Raw genomic sequence first — 23,680 nt, 5'->3', positions numbered from 1 at the left:
TCAGTACGCTCACACCACACGCCCTCACATTAACACACATCTCACAACACACACGTCCTGCAAGTGTCTGCAGAGGTGGGAAATGCTTGATGGTGCTTCATAAAAGAGAGCCATAATTCATCCAGCGTCGATTGAAACCACAGGCATCAGCACAGCGCTCTTATATTTAGACTTCACATGTGTGTGTGTGTGTGTGTGTCTCAGATTACCTTGTTTGCCACGGTGTACTGGTAGGAAAACCTCTGCTTGCCCCCCAGGTCCTCGTACACCGTAGGGACGATCTTGAGAATGTAATCGTGAGACGCTAAAGCTGAAGGAAGACAAACGCATGGCTTTATTTCTGTGGAAGTTACACACACACACACACACACACTACCAGTCAAACGACTGACTGAAAAAATGATCATATTAGAGTGATTTCTGAAGGATCATGTGACACTGGAGACTGGAGTAATGATGCTTTGATCACAGGAATAAATTACACTGTACTATATATTCACATAGAGAACAGCTGATTTACATTGGAATAATATTTAACAATATTACTGTTTTTTGTTGTTGTATTTTTTTGGTGACTTCTTTCAAAAACATGAATAATCTCACGACCCCAATCTTCAGACTGGTGGTGTGTATTCAGTGTTTTCCTGCAGATCTGTCAGTCTGATGTCCCAGACAGGATGGTGGATTATTTCATCCGAGTGACGTACTTCTCTACTATTTCTGTGCTGTTTTGTAATTCAATCTGTGTGACTTGTGTTGGGTTAGACCCTCTCAGTTACACGAGTCGGACGCTCTGGAAATAGTGCTGTGCTTTTGCTCATTCTTACGGGTTTGAACAAACTCTGAACTCAAAGTGTTTCATGTTGGCATGTTACTCGCCCAGCAACAGATCGTATGGCTATGAGGATTCTTTGGATTATCTGGGGCAACATATTTGGTAAACTATTTGGTACAACTGTTAAAGGGGTGGTTGATGATTTCACTTTTCTAACTTTAGTTAGTGTGTAATGTTGCTGTTTGATCATAAACAACATCTGCAAAGTTTCAATACTCAAAGTTCAAAGCAAAGGGAGATATTTGCTTTTAAAGAAATCGCTTTTTAAGGACTACAACAAACGGAACTACACAAGCTTCCTCCTAGGTGGTGACATCACCAATAGAATTTACATAAACCCCGCCCCCTGAACACGATTTATAGATTATCAAGACAGAATATGCTAATCAATGACTAGAAGATAACTACACATAAGCTACATAAATTCATCAACTAACCAATCAGAAATGTCCTGTTGCTTCTACATGTTGTCTCTTCTTCTTGAGTCTCTCCATCATTGTCTGACTCCGGTTTGAACATAAAAGGCTAAAAGTTTTTGAAATGTTCAGTGTGTGTGTGTGTGTGTGTGTGTGTGTGGTAATCGGAGCTGCTAACACACACACACACACACAAGCTCTTGAAGCTCCGCCCTCTGTGCCGGGAGCAGCCGCTCATTTGCATTTAAAGGGACACACACAAAAACTGCGTGTTTTTGCTCACCCTCAAAAAGCGGAAATTTTAACATGCTATAAAAAAATTATGAAAAATAATTCACTAAAACTTCACATACACACTCTGGGCACATCAGAGACTTATTTTACATATTTTACATCAGGACCCCTTTAAAGCCCTTTCACACCAAAGACGAGAACTATAACTATAAAGGTTTAACAATTGTTCTAACTCTAATAGTGTAATCCACACAACAACTGTAACGATAACGACACAGAGATCGGTATTGTTGGAATCAGAATGATTTTTTCCCAGCTGATGAACAATAAAAACACCGACAGCCAATCAGAATCCATCCTGCTTTGAGAAGCTCGAGCATTTAAAGCGACTGCAGCGACTATAAGAAACCGAGCGATATCGTACATTGGTGTGAACGATAATATAGTTATTGTTATAGTTGTTATTATAGTTTTTGTTCTTGGTTTTAACAGGCCTTTATTGGCAAGTAAAAGTGTCCACTAAAAATCTTAATTTTCCCCCAAATATTATGATTTAATTATGTCAAATATTATGTCACTCTAAATGAACAACCAGCCTTGCCTTGCCAGATATTTCATGAGATTTATTGCCCTTGACACACAGTCATGATATCACTTCCTGTTTTATTCTGCAATGTGCAATGCATTTTGACTTTATTTATGAAAAGATATTATGCATTACAACACACACACACACGTCAAAGCAGTCGGAGCAACTTTACTCTATTTGCAGATATGACGAGGCACACACGCACAAGTGGATTATCATGCATGTATGCATTTTCCGGTAACACTTTATTTTAGTGTCTTTGTTACATATGTTACATGTACTTACCATAGTAATAACAGTAAATTATGCATAATTACATGCAACTAACCATCAACCAAACCCCAATCCTACTCTAACCCTATAGTAAATACATGTAGTTAATTAATATTACTCAGTACTTAAATGTATAATTACACTGTAACAATGACACCTTAAAATAAAGTGTAACCCATTTCCCCGTGAAAACAATCCCTTCAGGTCTAAAATATAAACACGTATAATTGGCTTAACATAGTGTATTGACTCATTATTTAAATTTTGATAGTTTTAAACAAGTTTTTTTTTTTTTTTACATAGTGTACCTTTAACTGATGGAACCATCATAAAGTGTAACCATGATTGTGAATACTTAAAAGTCTTTTTCTTTTCAATAATTTAATTATTTTAATATGGCTTTTTTTATTATATTAGCACAGTCTGACATTTTTGACTATTTCCCCCCCCCCAAAAAAAATGAAAGCGTCCATCATAGAAAAGGTATAATCAAGTCATTGTACAAATGAAGTGCATTTTCAATGTATTTTTAAACAAACAAACAAATAGATAAAACAAAAATGTTACTGTGTCACGTCATTGACCCAGACTATATATACATAGAAGGCTAAAGACATACCATTGGACTGAAGTCTGTTGGCTCCCCCTAACGCATTAAACGCCCCCCGGACATGCTGCACCTGCAATTCAACGACATCACAATGACTTATTCATGTTGATTTTCCATCGTCCTTCATCTCTCACTGACTGACGACGGCCTGCCGACCTGAAGCTTCTCCCCGAAGGCCAGTTTGTGTATGACGTGGGTCATGTCAGGGCTCTGGGGCTGAGCCGTCGCGCTGTGTGTCGACACGTGAAAGTTTCCGGGAACCTGAAGAACAACACAAGTTATCATTAGTGCTGGAGCGGGTCACAAAATTCACAGTTCAGATCACTTACGGTTTTTGAGCTACGGATCAGATCGTTTTTCGGATCAGCAAAAAAATCAACTTTGCTTTTCATTTATTACTTAAAGCTCACTTGAAGTTCTTTGATACGTTCGTGATTCGATTAGTCGAGACTGTTTTCCAAGATGGATCCTGTCTGTAAACGCGTAATGTACTGTCTTTATAAAGTATCTTCTTATTAAACTGTCTGTACACTTACAAAGTTCTCAATGCTTCGGTTTGCATGTAGGGACCCTCATTATGCTACCGTGTTAGTGTGAGGCTATTTTGAGCCTTGTTAGTGGTATTAACTAGCGATTTACTTTTACTTACTCTGTGCCCCATATACTAGTGTTATGAGCTAATCTGTTTTTAAAGATAAAACTCTTTGCATTCGATTTTCATGAAAACGCATCCCAGGGAACGATCGACTCGGTAACCATGTGTTAATTACCCCTAGGTTCATTTTTCACCGGAGTTGTCCTTTAATGTTAAAAATCCTCAGAAAGTGGAAATTTCATGTCATGGGACCTTTAATGACAGACAACAGCAGGGATATTAGGCTGCTGTCACTTTAAGACCGAATAAACTGACAAACATCCGTTTCTTTCTCAACGGTTAATTTCACTTATAACATAACTGATAGATTACTTGCAGAGACGGGCATTTAGACGAGTTTTCTAACATTATTTTGTGTGTATGTGTCTGTTCAAGGGCATGGAAATGCGAAAGAGGAATCAACTTGGTGTCCGAGCGCACAGATAACGCACGAGTCCTGATTTACGCCTCTTCTTCTGCACTTAAAATTGTTTGAATGTGTAAATTGGCAAGACAAAACAAGTCCAAATGATAAACTTTCAGTCTATGATGGTTAAATTTAGCAGTTAATCCGCGAATCACATGCGTGCCGAACCACGGATCATACAGGCAAACACATCAGATGCAATCTCCACTAGAGAGAAAGCAAAAATAGTTTGAATCTACAAGCACGCCAATGAAACTCGATACGGCTTCTAGTCTTACGATGAGCAGTTCCACAGGAAACACTCAACACCCGACAAGAAGAGAAGAGTTCAAGTGACGTCAGGCATCTCTTACTTTATTAATACTGAACTCTCCTTCGAAGCGGCACCCGTGGCCGTTGTTCAGAGGCATCTTCATCGAGTTCTCTATGTGACCCACTTCATGCCGGCCCATCTCGTCCTGGATGTCCAAACCCACCACTGCACACACGCACACACAGAGGAGGAGCAGAGGAGAAGAGCGGCACAAACACAGACGATTGGAGAGGAGCAATTTTCATTTACATTGTACAAAAGGACAGTTTCTTCAACAACGTCACCGGTGATGAAGATACAGTCAAACCAACATTATTCAGACTCCTTCAACATTTCTCACATTATCAGTTTATTCGCTATAGTTTAGAAAGTGGTGATGAAATATGAGCAGAACTCAGAGTTCTCAGATCAGCTGATATTTGACTGGTTTTGTCCGTCCTTCTGTTAGACTGTCTCACACATGAGTTATGTTGAATATCTGTCAGCTGTTAAATTTAACTACACAATTAGATAATACCAGTTTAGCTCAACCAATCACCAAGCAATGCTTCATTGTGTTCAGTCTGTGTGTAAAAAGAGCATTAGTTATTAAAGAAAACACACTTCAGCAAAACATGATCAGCTCAAAGTGTCCGAATCATTTTTGGTCCCAAATGTTTATAAATGTCAGAGGTAGTCACTGAATGAAGAATATATGGGTATAATATTTCACAGTTTACTTTATTTTGCTCTCCTCACTTACAGAAATGAACTATAGTGTCCTGCACACACTAGTAAAAAAAAAAATATATAAAAAATATATTTTTTCTGGTGTCTGAATAAGTTTTGGTTTGACTGTACAGAGGTCCCAAAAAAGACACTTGAGACATTAAAAAGGATTACATTTTTGCACATTTGTTTAAAATCAAACATTGCTTTGGTGATTTTTTTAGTGGAACACTTCTTTTGAAGTTATCTCTTGTAATAACATTCAGAAATGTTAAAGTTTGACTCGGGATGTTAATTAAAAGGAAAAGTACATCTAAAACAACTCCTGGTAGATGTGAAAACTTCTTTAATCTGCATGAAGCTGGAAACGCAGTGCACTCAACAGCATACAGGAAGAAAACAGATTGTGTTTAAGGTCGAGGCGAGTTTGAAGGACATTTGAGAGTTATGGCAGATTTTCAGTGATTGAATTGGAGTACTTTAGTAGACCTGTAATGAGCCATCAGGACTCACTTCTGTGACATTTACAGCCCTGTTTACTCCAGGTATTGAGATGTGTTTTGGTCGATCGGATCACAAGTGGACGACTCTAAACACAGGTGTAAACGGGTCTGAAGCGCTTTGAGCTCGTCCACTCTCCAGCACTTCCAGAGGGAGTTAAACACACACTGCTTTACTAGTGTAAACGCTCATGTGGTCGAATGTGTTCAGTCAGCCACTAAACACCGTCTTCTCTCCATCTACTGCGTAACATTATGGGAAACGCTCGAGCCAGACGGGACTACACTTTATCAGCTGAAGACACAAGTTTGGTTTTAAGGTGAGAAACGTACCAAGCACAATGATCTCTCACCATTCCTGATTCCTGACACACACTCACAGCGTTCGGCTGGTCTTGAGACTGCACAAATGAAAGATGCTGATCTTAACATCCATATGTAAATTGCACAAGCTTATTTTGTCCATTAGATTTAAAGATCTAAAAAAAACATATATTCTTATGGGTTTTTATAGATCTAGATATTTTTATAGATCTAAAAAACCCTATTCCCCTTGAAGAAATCAGGACAGAAGTGGCTGAAAGTTGAGATTTAAACACCAGGTGTAAACGGGAATGTGTCCCTCCTCTACTTGTGATCCGATCCACCAAAACTCATCTAGGTGTAAACAGGGCCTATAGAGTTTTTTGGATCTTGACAGTTATTGGCCAAGTTATTTTTAGGTGAACTATTCCGAACAAGTTCATGTTGCAGCAAAAATCATTAAGCACAACTGTTCATTCGACCTTTCCCAGTGTGTCGTAGCAGATCTTCTGACGCTGTGGTGCGTGTTATACTAAGAGCATGTTGTCCTGTAGCCCAAGGCTATTTTAGGACTGCCTTCCAGAGAAAGCAACACTGGCTCTTTCCTCTTATGATGACAGGTACGATTACGATTCATGATCTCAAAAGTGCAAAAAATGAAAGGCCAGCCAGAAACTGAATGGAAGAATGAATCCATTAAAGTTTTCCAGGGAGTTTTGACGATTCCCAGTGAAGTAAACCCCTGACGCTGCTCTGGTTGCTCACACTGATTAGGCACTCGAAGACTTAAACCACGACATCTACAGCTTAGACTCAATCCAGTAAACTACAACCACACGATCTCCACTCGTTAAGGGGTAAATGTGCGAATGGAAACATTTCACTGCTCTTTTACGTGCAATCTGACGTGTGCCCAGAACACTAAAGGTCTTGCATGGGTTTCTCAGCAAGCGCTGAAAGGAAAAAGCATCCACATTTTCCACAAACACACGAGTGTTGAAAAGTGACGTAAAGGAGGGAACGATGTGTATTTCTATAGAAATAAATAATTTAGCACAGTAATAGTGACAGCATGAAAAAGCCCTGTGTAGTTTTATGGAAAACATCAGTTTCTGAGGATATCTCATGAAATGCATCATCAATTATTATTTACTATGGAATTCATTTGAATGTCTTAAGATTAATTTATACAATATTATTGCTCTTATAATCTTTTCATCTAGAAGCCAATAAAGTGAGCAAAAAAACCCCAAAAACTGTCAGAATTTCACAGAGACTTGAAAAAGCCACTAAATAACCACCAGAAAACCAACCACAGCACCTTAGCAACCACTCAAAGAAGCATTTCAGTGCCCTAGCAACCAGCCTTTTCCATGGGAAATACCCTCTGACACATTCTTCAGAAAAGGTAAAACTCGATTTCTACTTGAAAGCCGTAAACGGGGGCATTAATCGGATCACAGCGAGGCTGGTCTTCATGACTCATAACAAGGGCTCGGGTTTCAGTCACATATGCTCCATTAAAGAGAAAAACGTCTTCCATAATAGGCAAAACCCCTATTTCTCACCCATGAGAACGGCTCAAGATGTTGTTCTGAACATAGTTTGGCCTTTGTGTAATGTGTGTGAAACAGCCGGTTGCAAATGTCTTTCCAAACTTTTGAGGATCTGCCCAGAGTGACATCAGAGGTGACCACAATTCCTCTGAGGGCGCTGACCTTCAGAAACAAGCCACTTTACCAACAAATTTCAACTTTGAGATATATATATATATATATATATATATATATATATATATATATATATATATATATATATATATATATATATATATATATATATATACATACACACACACATATATATATATATATATATTTTTCCCCACATTGGTTAGGCTTACACCATGTCTCCGCTGGACTCAACAAAGCGCGGGTTGCAAAGCATTTGTTTTGTCCTTCATTTCACTACGTTATAAATAGAACGAGGCATCAGTTTTCTGTTTTTTTTTTAGATTAACATGACGATGAGATGAATCAATATTTACTCACCCTCCCCTCTAAACCTGTATGAACTTCTTTCTTCTGCTGAACACAAAAGAAGGTATTGTGAAGAATGTCAGTAACCTGACAGCTGATGAACCCAGTTGACTTCCATGGTATTTTTTCCCATACTATGGAAGTTTGGTTTGGATGTTTGGTTGCCCATATTCTTCAAAGTATCCTTTGTGTTCAGCAGAAGAAAGAAACTCATACAGGTTTGGACCAACTTGAGGGAGAGTACATGAGTACCCTTTAACTGCTTAAACCAGTCATGAAGAAGAAGCATTTGTAAGTCGCTTTGGATAAAAGTGTCTGAATGCTGATGATTAAAAGCATGGTGAAACTAATCACTGGATCCATTGTTCTATGATCCTAATTAGGGCTTGGAGATACAGCTAAAAATCTTCTTTTTTTTCAGCCATTTGTCATCTCTCAATAATTATGTAATTGCTGAGATCTTGTATATGATAAGCTATAAAATTATATTTTTTGCAATTTATTTTGAATACAGTCACTAAAACAAAATATGTATTACATATTAACAAATTTGATGCATCTAAAAGCCGATTAAATATAATCAATAACCACACTTTCCACTAAATGAACCGTGATATTCACAGTGTTGGTTAATTTTGTTTCACCAGCAAAGTCATGTGATCGCCCAGCCCTAATCCAAATTGTGACCATCTATTAAGTCACAATAGGAAAAAGGTTATGTGACTGAATCATTTACGCAAACATGACATATCAAATAATGTTTGGCAAATCATTGTGCATATGCATTAACAAATGTCATTTCCTCATACGCTTGCTCACGTACGACCATTTGATTTCCTGTTGAGTTTCAAAACAGCACGTCTGACTGAGGTAAAAGGTCTATCCTAATCCGTCTGAGACAAAACCCATGCAATGCATGAACTCAAAGCGAGACTCGTGTGGGAGGCCATCGTGCATCGTTTCCTCTCATAATCTACGTCAACGAATTATGATCCCATACCAACAGTAAACTCGCAGCTAACTCTCCAAACAACACTCATAACATGTCAACAGCGGATCACGTGATACACATGTGGATAGAAAAACATCATTCAGAAGAGTATTTATGTATTTTATGTATATACTCACAATCACAGTGTAAGTTTGGCAAACTGATGTTTAAACTCACTTCTATCTTCCCCCCACTGTCCTTATCAGGGTCATCCACATACAGTTCATTCACTCTGTAAAACACACATGAAGATACATGCATTCAGTGTAGTTCTGTAAAGGTCATCAGGTCACCTGCTGAAGTTCAAGCTCTAAGCTTGACAGTAAAAGGCCAGAATTACATTAATTGCAGTTTTGGTTTCCTCACTTCCCCCGATGAACACATGAAAGAAGTTGACAAACAGACACCGAAGTCTATGTCTCTTGTGTCAAACCGAGGTCAGACTTGGGTCAGAAAGTCAGTGTGAACGCAGATGAGAAACATCTCAAGATTCATTTGAAAATTTAACATTTTTACTAACTAAAACATTTTTATATATATAAAAGAAAAAGAAGTCATGAATATCCTGACCCGTTCTTGAGGATGAACTATTTATATTAACTAAAACTAAAAATTATTTTTAACATTAGAGCGGACTAATTTGTAACCAAGCTTCGGGTCTCATTTACTTCCCATTTATTTTTAGCTGTACAAAAACTGTTATGCTGCTTAATAATGCAAAATGGTATTTGTTATTATATTATTTTAATTTATTATCAGAAACAATGGTTTGTAGCACAAATGGTTTTAAAGTTCACTGCACTTTGTTACTCCTAGTTATTTCCGGCTAATGACTCTTAAAGTCCCCCTGTGGTGAAAATCCAGCTTTTAATGTTGTTTATGTGTCTATGTGGTGTTTTTAATATGCTTTAAGACAAACCATGTGTAAATTCATAAGTCGACTCCATTGCTGAGTATTTTCTCCTTAAAACTGCAGTGAACCAAAGACAGTCTCAAAAACACGCTTTGAAATCGCTGGTGTTTCTGACGTCACAAACTACCTTGTAACCAATCAGATCAACGTGTGATCGTCAACCAGTGGATCTCTGAGCTGAGTGAGTGAGTGGAGGCGGGGCTCATTTGCATATTCATAGAACCACACATACTAAATGAGGCAAGAGTGTCGAGTTACATTCAAGATATTTTAAGGCATGAAGACACTTTTTTCAAGCAAGAAAATGTTTAAATATGTCATTTTGGTGATCAAAGATGAGTTTTAAGGGATACAATTATTGATACGGGGGGACTTTAAGTCTCGCACATTACTTCCAAGTTGCAAAATAAGGTGGATATGGCAGTTTTGGAGGTGCCAACCTTCAGTTAAAGGTGCTGTATGTAATTTTTTGACTGTAATAAAGCATAAAAATACTATAATATGTTTGCAGATATTTAGGAAACATACTAAATTCACACACTTGTTTCTCTAAAAAAGCAATGCTTCAGCCAGTTACTCTACTTCTGAAACGTGCGCTCCATCTCTGAATGTCTGTTCCTGTTTAGTTCTGTTATCAGGCCCACTGCAAATGCAGCCAATAATGTTTCGACACCACGGGTTGCCAGTTGGCCGAACACACAGCGATGAAGCCAGCACACAAACTGGGTCAGTGATAGCAGATTACACCCGACCTAAAGCATTCCTTTCCATTGTCCATTACGCTCGTTTCTTTTGCGTGTCCTTAAAGGGGATGTCTAATGCCATTTTATACATTCTGACTTATTTACACCGTTAAAAGAGTTGGATTCTCATGCTAAACATGGCTAAAGTAAAAAAAACAAAACGTATGACGAAGTTGGACGTATGACGAAGCATTTCTGTGCCTAAACTTCGGGATTCGTACAAGTTTCGGAAAGTTTTTTCCAAGTATGGCCCTGAATGACATTATAAATGGTGGAAGTCCTTGTGTGTGCACTTCTCACGGAAGAGCACACACACACACACACGCACGCGCACCAACCAGAGAGAGAATGGGAGAACAACCATCAACGTGCTTCGTTCGGGTTACGCTCCGAAAGCCGACGGCAAGAGCTCGGCTGTTTTCAGAAAGACTCGGTATAGCGTATCTGTCTAAATCTGATAAAACTAAAGACTCTTCAGAGATATGAAGGATGCAGTACTACTATATATGTACTCAAGATTAACATGAGATTGGCAGAACCTGTGTGTTATGTCCCCTTTGAACTGGCAACCCGCATGAGGAGGAGGGAGCGGCGGACACAACGCTCTCCAATAATACCCAGTTCAACCACTAGCTGTCAATCTTACACACTGCACCTTTAACGTCTGTGTGAACCGGAAGCTGAGACCGACTTTACTTCAGTAATGCGACACATGTTCAGAGTGAATCCACATGGCTTGTTTGTTTTCCACTGGGAACTGATTGGATCTATAACAGTAGGCGTTTCATTCGGCAGACCGACAGCTGGACGGGTGTCGAACTGACGTCATCAGAGATGGCCATCCCTGATGGGTTTCGATTAAAGATCATGAAAACATTGTTTTTTGTGAATTAACTTGCATGGATGAATTGTTCACCACAAGATTAGTAATGCGAACTAACAACGTAAAATTTTGATTTCATGCCGGTTTTAAAAGAGCCAATCATCTTCCCTGATAACATTTGCTCCTCTTGCATGCGTGTACATTAGCTGTCTTCCAGTTAACACAGTAACAATGTACTGTAAAATGTAGTAACATTTGTACTGGATGTTTTTGAAAGTTATATATTAAACTGTCTGAAAACAAAAAAGTCTAAATATGTTCACCTTGGTCCATATATGGACATTATAAGAGTATAAACTATATAAAAATCCCATTAACATTTGTATCGTTAGCAGAGGCGGACAGAGTACACAGCTTCATTACTTGAGTAAAAGTACAGATACCCCTTGCTAAATTTTACTCAAGTACAAGTAAAAGTACTACAGTCAGATGTCTACTTAAGTAAAAGTACTAAAGTACTTGTTTTTAAAAGTACTTGAGTATCAAGAGTACAAGAGTACATTTTCTAAATATTGCATTACTACTGCCACGGTGCTTACATTGGTAAACACAGCAAACACTTGAAGCGAAAACTATCATTAACTTGGGGCCACAGGTTGGCACATTCCCGGGATGCGATATTTTTTTCCCAGGATGGTAGGGGAAGACTCATGAATATTCATTAGGGAAGTCATCCCTGATTGGTCTGATGACCTACCCCTAAACCTACCTGTCACTGGGGGTCTTATGACCTCCCTAACCCCGCCCCTAAACCTACCCGTCACTGGGGTTAAGACCAATCAGGGATGACTTCCCTAATGAATATTCATGAGTCTTCTCCTACCATCCTGGGAAAAAAAATACTCCCGGGATGGACCTGCTGCGTCTTCATCCATTGTTTCATCCATGGTTTCGTCTCTTATCTAAATCTGACCATGGAGTTGACTTTGGCGGAAAGCTGAAGGTGATTGCTGATAGGCTGTCCCAATCAGTGGCGCCTGCACAATCCAGTCACATTTGAGAGGGAAACAACAAATTGAGGGTTTCCGAGATGTTTCTTTTTTCCTTTTTTTTTTTTTTAGAAGTAGTAGTAACGGGTACTCACAGTTATGGATAGAAATGTAGTGGAGTAAAGAGTACAATATTTGCCTCTCAAATGTACTTGAGTAAAGTCATGAGTACTCCCTAAAAATGATACTCGAGTAAAGTACAGATCCCTCAAAATTGTACTTAAGTACTGTACTCAAGTAAATGTACTCTGTTTCTGTCCGGCTCTGATCGTTAGATATTCGAGTAAGTACATACATACGAGTACAACATAAAAATTGTGTGTATACAATAAGAGCACTGCAATAAATGTTGTTATTACATAGTAGTTAAAGAGACTTGATATAAAGTGGGACACACTTTTTAAAAAGTAGCCAAATTTATGATACCGTTTTCAGATTTTAAACCAGACCTTGTTTTCTTCATTATAATCTCAGCACAGGCATGTTTGATTACAGCTTTCATACATACATTTCTGTAGCGATGAATCCTGTCAGCTCTGAGAGGAAGAGGAACAGCATGAAGACGCAGCAGCACACTGAGACTGAGGGTTACAGGAGGGACAACATTAGACACTTTCACCCTCAAGTAACATCCGTAACACTTTACAATAAGGTTCATTAGTTAACATTAACATGGACTAACCATGAGCAATACATTTGTTACAGTATTTATTAATCTTTGTTAATGTTAGTTAATAAAAATCCAGCTGTTCATTGCTCATGTTAGTTCACAGTGCATTAACTAATGTTAACAAACCCAACCTTTGATTTTAATAATGTATTAGTGAATGTTGAAACTGATATTAACTAAGATGAATAAATGCTGAAGAAGTATTGTTTATTCTTAGCTCATGTTAACTGAGGTAATTAACTAATGTTAAGTAATGAACCTTACAGTAAAGTGTTACAGTGACATTTTCAGTCCCTGTTTGCTGAAATCAACTCATTAGCAGTGAGATCATTTCTCCAAATTCTGTCTGACTATGCAAAATGAGTGTGTGAAAGTCAACAGGCCTTAATGTTCGTGGCTTTATTGCTCTGGTTAATGTAATCGTTACGTGTTCAACGTGTGACCAGATGAGTCAAAGTAAGAAGCAGCTAGTGCATATTTACATGGAGACCGTCTCCAGTGAGTCTCAGGTCATGTGACTCTGTGGTTGACACGTCATCCTGAGACTCCGGTTCATTCCAGTTTACACAAGCTAATGTTTAGCTATAACACAAACAATAAGGCGTGTCGCTATGACACATTCGCTCACGGACTCAGGTTCATCATGGGCTATATCACTTGTTCCACATTTATGAGGATAATACTGGGAAAGATTTACATGTCAATGATTGATTTTCCTTTCAGTTTACTGTAGTTATATTAACTACACTAAAGCGCTTTGAAGACAGTCGATTAAACTAGACCGATGACATTATATTCCTTAAACACATGGTTGATTAAATCACATTGATTTTAGCTTATTGTCTGTTTCAATATATATTAACTTTAAAAACACAGTTGATTAAATCGAAGAGACTATTGATTTTTCTTTCCCATTTCCGTTTTGTTAGCTATAAGGAAAAGTCTGAACAGATGACATTATCTAACTTAAAAGTCACGTCTGTTTACCTTTCAAACCACAGATATTTACCCTGATATCTTATTCACATGCAGAACCGGTTTAGCAGCAACATATTTAGGTCGCGTTCAGGGTTGGTCTCGGGAAACATGACTAAACATGAAGTTATTCCCTCGAGGCCAAAACAACAAAGGACAGGGCCATAGTAATGAGTGTGTGTGTGAGTGTGTATTATATCATTGTGAGTCAAACGGCAACACCTAACATTACAAACATCCATCCTTATGAAAATTGAGGGAACAATGAGGCATATATGCAGGACAACAGTTAGGAAACTAGAAACTGAGTCAGCAAATTAGTTTGGGAAAAACACAACTGTGGATCAAAGCTGGAAGCGGCAGATGAGCAACAGGCTGTAAACCAGTGCCAGATGAAGCGAGATATTGGGTGATTGGAGTGGATGAGGGTCTATGATGGGAAATAGGCATTATAAACATCAGCACTCACTGAACGCTCCGGTGTACGTGGGCTGGGTGAGATCTTTAGGCACTTTCCTGTAGATGTCGAACCTGGAAGGAAGAGAAAGAGAGGAAGAGGGGAAGAAAAGAAAGGTAAACACAGTGTTCTCCTGTGTGTGTGTGTGTGAGAGCACATTGTGTTCCCGGCGCATTACAGAGCAGTTGAGGAATGTGAAGTATGGGCTGTAGTCTCAGACGCAACAGTCTGGCACGACCCCTCCGCTCCTGGAGCTACACCTCAACCCCGCTTCACGATCCCGACCCTCGGGCCTCAGTGCGGTCCACACACACCCGTCACGGGTCAGGGAGCAAACAATGGACATTTCACAACCACACACACACACACACACTCGGAAAAGACCCGTCAGACTAGCTATGCATCTTTACAACAACAACATTCATTTACTTGCAGTTTGCCATTTTGGTCGCTTGCTTCTTTCAAAGTTTTTATTTTTATTTTTATTTAAATAATGTTAAAGTTATTTTCATGAATACAAAAATAACAACTAAAAGTCAAATAAAGTCGGACAGGATGAATTTAGGCATGTTTGAATTTTAAAGCAGTTTTAGCTTTTTAAGCAGGCTTAAAGTTTTTAAGGTAATACAGTCTTTTAGAAAAACAAGCCATGAATTAGCAAATCGCTAACATGTTTTAGCCAGTACATGGCAAATAGCCTACATATTAAACAATATAGCTGCAAGCGGCAATTATCGGGGCCAAGCGCAAAGAAGAAAAGACAACAAGACATGCCTGGGAGTGTCAGACCAACTGCAACAATGAGCAATTGAAGACATTTAAAGATGATTTTAGGCTAAATGGCTGAAAAATCAAATATACAGTAACTAATAATATGATTTAATGGTGGCGCATACTGAGTTTTGTTATGGATCACCAACGCCTGCGTAAAGTATAGCATTTTATATCATAATAATGTATTGTAGTTAATGCCACTTTCATGTTTTGTTCTATTATAGCGCCAACAAGAGGCACAATCCCACCATTTTGAATGTGTCCTCAGAGTGAGCCCATACATGTGTGTGTCAAGTTTGGTGAAAATATCTCATTTTGTTTTGGAGTTATAGACATTTATATACAAGAACATAAAAAAAAATTACCCATGAACAACTTTGTTTGCATTTTTTTGCCACATACTATCAAAATTTTGACATTTGGCCATTAGCATATAGCCAACTACCTATGTTTCCAATTTTCCTATGGAAGTTTCGTCTCGATCAGACTAACGGTTTCGAAGATGGGAAAATTGGATATCATTCGACTGTTCAGAAGTTATATGCCAAAATTTCCATGTTTCTCCGGACCAGTAGGTGGCACTGCGCCGAAACACAGCATGTAACCTCAGGTCATGCTTATGATGACATGTACCAAGTTTGGTCTGAATACGATAAAGCGTTGCGGACGTAACTCTGGGCTAGTTGCTAGGCTTTGCTAATGACGGACGGATGGATGGATAGATCATTTTTGTGAAATATGACTATAAAAATATAGTTATTTTGATTCACCCAGAAAAATGAATCAATATATGATATTTGTAATCCTATTAAATAAGGAACACAGTCACTGCACAGCTGCCAAAGTCATGATGTTTATTAACGGAAAAGAATCAACCCTCGGTTCGTTTGAGACGACACCGGGAACGAAGCGCACAGTCGAAGCGTAACATTAAACCCCCCTCAGGAATGTGTTCAATCCCTGACTTTTTAAGGAGCTCACAAACAAAGCCAAACTATCCAGCTCAAAGTGTCTTGTGCCCTTTTTGGGCTCTGAAACCTTCACGGCTACATCAGCGCTCGGCTCCAACCCCCCAAAACACTTACATCTGTGAATATTTCTGTGAGCATTTCTCGCAGTGAAACGACCCAAGCTGACGCAATGCGGGAGGGGGAGACTTCCTCTCGACTACACACACACACACACACACACACACGGTTCACAGTGTTCTGAGAGAAGAGCTCACAGGATGTAGAAGGCAACTAACCCTATTGTGTGAAACCCAGAAGGACACGCTGTTCTTAAACTGCACTGACGTCTTCATTTAAAGTGCTGTGAAAGACCTGTATTGGTACAGGAGACTGAGGAATAAACAGAGGCCCCGAAGTCAAGACTTTCTCCACCAAACACCACAGAAGTGACAGCTTTATCGCTACACATCCATCATTCAGATCAGCCTAACAACAACATCTCTCACCATCTAAGGAAATGCATCATTATCTCTGTCAGATGGTTTACACTGCTTATACCAATACAAAAGATTATCATCATGACAATTCTTAACCATTTTATGGCCGATTCATATGAATTTGTACTCATTTGTATGTTTTCGAACCATCTGCTCATGCCTTAAAGGTGCATTGTGTAATATTTAGGAGGATCTGTTGACAGAAATGCAATATCATATACATAACTGTGTTTTCAGTGGTGTGTAAAGAGCTTACATAATGAACCGTTATGTTTTTATAACCTTAGAATGAGGCATTTCTCTCTACACACACCGCGGGTCCGCTTACATCGACATGTTTCTACAGTGGCCCTGAACGGACAAACGTGTTTCGTCACTATGTTGTTCTTCGTGTAAAGAAGCTATAGCTAAAGTCAGCGGATAAAACACTGACATAATGATGAACAAGTCACAATAATATTCACAATAACATCGTTTTACTGAATAATCAAGTAAACAATTTCTTAATCTTTGTAAAGAAACCTCATTGCTGAACTGGCTACTCTCTGCTGTCTCAGACGACGACATCACTTCCTGTCGGCCACCATAACTTCTGTTGGGTGCAATTCGCTATCTCACCACTAGGGCTGCTAAAAATCACACACTGCACCTTTAAAAGCCACGTTTCTATTAGGAAAATTGAATCTAATGGTATGAAAATGGTTTTCCAATGGAAACACGTTCATTTCGCAAAAACTCCCATATATCGCACAAAAGTTTTTACGCTCGCATGAGGTGGTTGTTTTTCAGGCAACTCGAAAAAGATGTATTTAGCAAAACTGAAATGGAAACAGTTTTTCCTCATTTACAGGTCACCTGGTGTCTGATCATTCTTTAAAGAAGGCGCAGTGTGTTTTTTACAGAAAGATGAGACAGATTTCTTTATCAAACTCATAAAAGACAAAAGTATCTCGGGAATACTGGATTAGTGAACAGAGAAATGCCACAGTTTATGAAGAGCTCGAAGCAGAAATGAGGGAGAAACACCCAGAAACTCCTCATATGAGCCGCTCTCAGTAGAAGAGGATTTCCTAGTCATTAATGTTGAATAACACGCATACGTCTCCTTTCATTAGCAATAATGGCTAGTGCGGTGACTGGGAGATACGTAAACCTACTAACATCCATCGCCATGATTTCTGGAATGATTTTTCGTGAGAGAAAAAAAATGACGTTTTAGTCGCATTACATTGGTTAATGGAAACGGCGTCATTTCGCAACAGTTTTTTAGCGACATTTAGAAAATATCACAAAAATGTAACAAAAGCGGCTAGTGACATCAGGTTTAGTGCTGGACCTTCACTTTCTTTTTCTAAAAAAAAAAAAAAAAAAAAAAAACCCACACATTTCTGTATGAGTCACATTTCACATCATACAAAATCACCTCTTCATAAAAGAGTTTTTCACAGTGACGCCATAGAAGACCCACCCTTCACTGATCAGGTCCTAAAATAACCATTTTTTACTTAATTACTTAATAATCTAAAGAACTTTCTCCCACTATAATGAATCTTTAGTGCAATTGAAAGGTTCCCTGTATGTTAGAGATTCTACATGGAAACATAAGCCACTTTACCACCGCCATGTCAAACCGAACTCATTGCGCAAGACAGTTTATAAGAATGATTTGTAACCGAACCAATAAGCTCAAGTGGAAATTAGGGTTGGGTATCGTTTAAATTTTCATTGATTCCTTATTTTAATTCCAATGAGGTAAAAAAAAACCTTGAATATCATTTACATTTATTCTAAATCTTACTCTAAACATTTAATTGTAGCTGAATATCATGAACACAAATCAACAGGCTAAAGTTACACAAGGAACTTTTGCCTAGAGTTTAAACATACCATAGAAAAAACTACTAGCCTAACTAACACACATTTCAAGCATTATTAAAAACAAGTAAACACTCAGTAATTAAAAAAGATCAAATAAAAAAATGACCAATCGTACCAATAAATACAACTGAACAAAGATTCGATTGAAATAAACAGCGTTTTAAGGTTTGCAGGTATTCAGGTTCAGAAACTGCAGTCAAATGTAAAAAAGGCCACTTTATAAATAAAATATCCATTACAAATATAATAACAAAAGTTATTCAGTCAAGAACAGTTTTCTTCTGTGGTTTGATTACTGTTATCATAGAGACGACAGCAGGTTTATTAGGCTGCTGTCACTTTAAGAGCTGCACGGATCCAGCATACTGATACACATGCGCTTACTTTAACTGTTTACGTTCACTTAAGACATAACCCACTATGTTTACAGGGATATTTTGATATATTTTTGCCTGCATTTGTCCATTCATGTGCAAAAAGATGCGGAAGAGAACTCGGTTCAGTCTCGCGCACTTTACAGTGTGCATGCTCTGAGAAAACAGCGTGCGCTTGAATGCTTTAAAATCACATTAAAATGCATTCAAAGAGAAAGTGCATTCAAAAGGAATCGATAAGAGGAATAAAAATGTTACTTTTATAACAAATATTTGATTCCCAACCCTAGTGTAAATATAACCGGAAGCGTTAGTTGTCGTTCTTAGAAGCAGCTGTAGATGCCAGTGAAGAACCTTTACTTTCAAGAGTGTACAAAACCCTTTCAGCCTACAAACATGTTCATCTCTTTACTTGTATAGCAGTGAAACGAGTCTGGCGTCTTGGATTTCCTCTGGATCTCAACACAGCTGCACACAGTTCAGACTCAGAGAAGCGTGTTGCACAACAGGAGGAACTTCTACACGTTCCCGAGGCTCGGATATACCCACAGCTGCTCTGAGAGCCGTACGTCAGACACACGACTGTCCACAGCAACAAACACGTGTTATCACACAAACAAAATATGTGCCAACACATTATTATTACAAAGTGGGAAAGCAGGAATACGTGTGTAGCATCCATGCGTTTATGAAAGCATCCCAGGATGAAGAGAGCGTTTAGTGTCTATCGAACATGTTTTAAAGGGGCCAGATTCAACACTGTATATTTTATAGGGGTGTCACAACATATCGTGTCACAATATATCGCAATATAAAAATGCAACAATATGTATCGTGTAGTTCACCCAAAATAAAAATTAATGTGTGAGAACAAATTCAAGTTTTCAGAGTTTTAGTGTCAGTTCTACATTAAACTACTGTATATAATGTTGAATATAATGTATAATAATGCGCTGGGGGAATATGTGTGTGTCCTGATAATGCCAGATGTCTGATGTTACCAGTAAAAGTGGCCGACATTATTTTAAATATATCTAGTCAGTGAAAGAGTTCAAGCATATTCATCTACAATAATTTTCTTCAGAATCATGAATATTGTTATTCTGGCGTCTCTATTGTCCTGTGCTTTGGGTTTCAGCACCAAAACCAAGTTTATTCATTCACACACAATGTAACACCAAATCTAGCATTTTTATCAACTAGGCCTACATTTTTTGTTAACCTTTTATCATGCGTCTTGGAAAATAATATGGTATCGTGAGTTCAGTATCGTGATGTGTATCGAATCGTGACATGAGGGACTCGTTACACCCCTAATATTTTAGACAGAATTATTGCACATCATCTGTTTAACGATTCATCAATGATCAAATGCGCTGTGGATTACTACAGATTGGCTTGGACAGTTGTTGTGTTGTGAGGTCAGCTGACAGGAACGAGCTGTGGTAAAGTGTGTGTTACACCGCAGGAGGTTTATGAGTGTATTCTCTGCGTGTGTCTAAAGAGGAAGCCAAGCATGCTGACGGCTTTACTTCAGGCCTCGTCACTTTCATTACTCTACAGATGAGCTGAAAGGAGGCGTGACTGTAAACAAGGTTGAGTCGTCGCCGTAGCAACCGATATTCAAGTATTATGACGCAATATTACGACACTCGCAGTCCTACATCTGCACATGCTCTGTGTGATTGTTTCTCAGAGCCAAAGACAACAACGCTAGGAAAAAAATAGCCTAGGAGAAAAAAATATGTCGAAACTTTTCCCCGCCTTAGAAAGTCCAGATCCATGAAATATAATCCATTAATCCAGAATCTGTCTACGTCATATTACAGTCTCAAGACAAACTAGGTCGTTAGGATGATGGACTATTTTTATATTTACTTCATTTGAGGAACATATGAATAATAAAATTAGAGCCCGACCGATATATCGGCAGGCCGATATTATCGGCCGATATTAGGCATTTTCCTAACTATCGGTATCAGCATTTATAACGGCCGATAAATTAATATTTAAAAAAATGCAGCGTGCAGTGATTTATGTAAGGATGGCGCTGCCAATAAAGCACCTAAAAGCTGTTACAAAGAACTGGCAAAAGTGGCAAAAAAATAACAGCCGCGTCCGCGTCCTAACACTTGAATGAGTGTTAAAGCTCATTCTGCTACGTTACAACATAAAGCAATATTCCAATAATTTATGTAATTATAACACTTTATATAGGGCCATTTTGCATTAAAAGTAGCCAGATGGAGACGCGACACGTTCAGAATTAATACACTTTTAGTAAACTACAGAACAGCGCGAGCGGGAAGGGCGCACCTCATGCGGGCAGAGAACGCGTCCAAGAATGGACACTGTTAGTGATATAAAACGCACACACACAGGTTAAATGTTAAATTAAGCAATACTTTTAAGGTAGTCTAATATTTTTCTGACTAACAAAATTACTGACACAGTAAAGGGTAGATTTAAATAAAGAAAAACGAAATTTAAATAAAGAAAAATGAAATTTAAATAAAGAAATTAAACGAAATTTAAATAAAGAAATTAAACGAAATTTAAATAAAGAAAAACGAAATTTAAATAAAGAAAAACGAAATTTAAATAAAGAAATTAAACGAAATTTAAATAAAGAAAAACGAAATTAAGTTAAATTAAAAAACGAGATTCATTTAGATTGATAATAACGGGTAAAAAGTATAATACCGGTAGGCTACATTTTGTTTCTATTATTCTATTTTCCACAATGTCAAAGCAACACAGCTTAATCCAAAACACAAGCTCAGGCATGCACTTCGGTCCATACAAACTCCGCTGTTCTGCGCTCTTGCCAGAGAAGACTTGCGCGTCGGTTCTATTTCTGGCATGCACGCGTTTTCCGCGTGGCTCCAGCCGCGCGTCTCACGCAGGCAGTGTGCAAACTCCAACCTGTTAACATGGGAGCCGAAATAAAAACGGCCATGCCACGCAGTCAGTGTGTCGCCGGCCTTATTCAAGCGCGAATGAGAACCGTTTCGCGTGGGATCCCAGATGTGAAAAAAACCAACAACAAATATTCGAATGTCAAATTTTCAAATCGAATACCAACCCACCGAACGAATATTCGGGTCCAGCCCTGTAGCCTAGTTTCACGTTTAGTACATTTTGCTTACTACTTATTTAAAATAGTATAAAACTACTGTACATATGTAATTATTAACGTTTTCATTATGATATTATTAATTTTACTTTACTAAAAAGATCTGAGTTCTTCCTCCACTAAATTAAGATTAAAAATAGAAGAGTATTTAGAATATAATATAATATAAAATGCAATGCAAACTAGTTTGGTTACAGCTCAAATTCTCATTCTATCATTCACCCTGCCTCCATTGCATATCTTTGTCACACAAGTGTTTGATCACCACATTTGAGTGATCATTGCAAAACGTTTATATATTTATTCTGTTTATACTGTGTATTCTATATACAGTACCCATCAAAAGTTTGTACACACCAATTGGAAAGTGTGTCCAAACTTACTGTACTATAATACACATAAATAATATTGCTACTGTATTATAATATACACACAAATAATATCGGCCGATATATCGGTATCTGGCTTTTTTTTATCGGTATCGGCATCGGCGCCCAAAAATCCATATCGGTCGGGCTCTAAATAAAATACACACGTTATTACACATTAAAAATGCTAAATGAAAAGCATTTGGATTATATTACAGCACCTGACAAAAATAAATAAAAAATTAAACTAGTTGGAGAATAAACAGATTTAATTCAGATTTGTCCTCATATTTTGACTTATGTAATATGTGAAATATATAGAAATATGTGACGTATAATAATTACAGATACATTTAACTTGGACTACTGTCAAATCGATTCAAAGCAATTAATCACATCTAAAATAAAAGTTTGTAAATATATATGTGGTGTATATATATATATATATATATATATATATATATATATATATATATATATATATATATATGTTTAAATTATATATATATACTGACGTTCACCAAGGCTGCATTTATTTGATTGATATACAAATAAACAGTAATATTGTGAAATATTATTATAATGTAAATCATCTGTTTTCTATGTGAATATATAGTAAAGTGTAATTTATTCCTGTGATCAAAGCTGAATGTTCAGCATCATTACTCCAGTCTTCAGTGTCTCATGATCCTTCAGAAATCACTCTAATATGAGGATTTGATGATCAAGAAACATTTATGATTATTATCAGTGTTGAAAACAGTTTTTTTACATTTTTATTTCATGATGCTATGATGAATAGAAAGTTCAAAAGAACAGCATTTATCTGAAATCTAAAGCTTTTGTAACATTAAACACTACCGTTCAAAAGTTTGGGGTCAGTAAGAATTTTATTTTTATTTTTGGGGGAAATAAATAAAATAAATCAATACTTTTATTCATCAAGGATGAGTTAAACTGATCAAAAGTTACAGTAACGACATTTATAATGTTAGAAAATATTCTATTTTAAATAAATGCTGTTCTTTTGAACTTTCCATTCATCAAAGAATTTTGACAAAAAAATTGTACATAACTGTTTTCAACATTAATAATAATCATAAATGTTTTTTGATCATCAAATCCTCATATTAGAATGATTTCTGAAGGATCATGTGACACTGAAGACTGGAGTAATGATGCTGAAATTCAGCTTTGATCA

The 23,680-nt window shown here is 37.6% G+C and overlaps 1 protein-coding gene across 1 annotated transcript in view; it reads right to left on the bottom strand.

The window, feature by feature from the left end:
• Positions 1-23,680, bottom strand: part of ergic1 (endoplasmic reticulum-golgi intermediate compartment 1) — a 30,535-nt gene that overhangs the window by 5,915 nt on the left and 940 nt on the right. Inside the window, exons 2-8 of the mRNA XM_084133384.1 lie at positions 14,515-14,576; positions 12,909-12,981; positions 9,010-9,104; positions 4,372-4,496; positions 3,114-3,218; positions 2,967-3,027; positions 210-310 (exon numbers count right to left, since the gene is read on the bottom strand). Coding sequence (XP_083989510.1) covers positions 210-310; positions 2,967-3,027; positions 3,114-3,218; positions 4,372-4,496; positions 9,010-9,104; positions 12,909-12,981; positions 14,515-14,576 — 622 coding nt within the window. The remainder of the gene's footprint in view (positions 1-209; positions 311-2,966; positions 3,028-3,113; positions 3,219-4,371; positions 4,497-9,009; positions 9,105-12,908; positions 12,982-14,514; positions 14,577-23,680) is intronic.

The sequence above is a fragment of the Abramis brama genome (assembly GCF_963993115.1).
Source record: "Abramis brama genome assembly, chromosome: 13".
Classification (NCBI taxonomy): domain Eukaryota; kingdom Metazoa; phylum Chordata; class Actinopteri; order Cypriniformes; family Leuciscidae; genus Abramis; species Abramis brama.
This window is presented reverse-complemented; position numbering and strand designations above follow the sequence as displayed.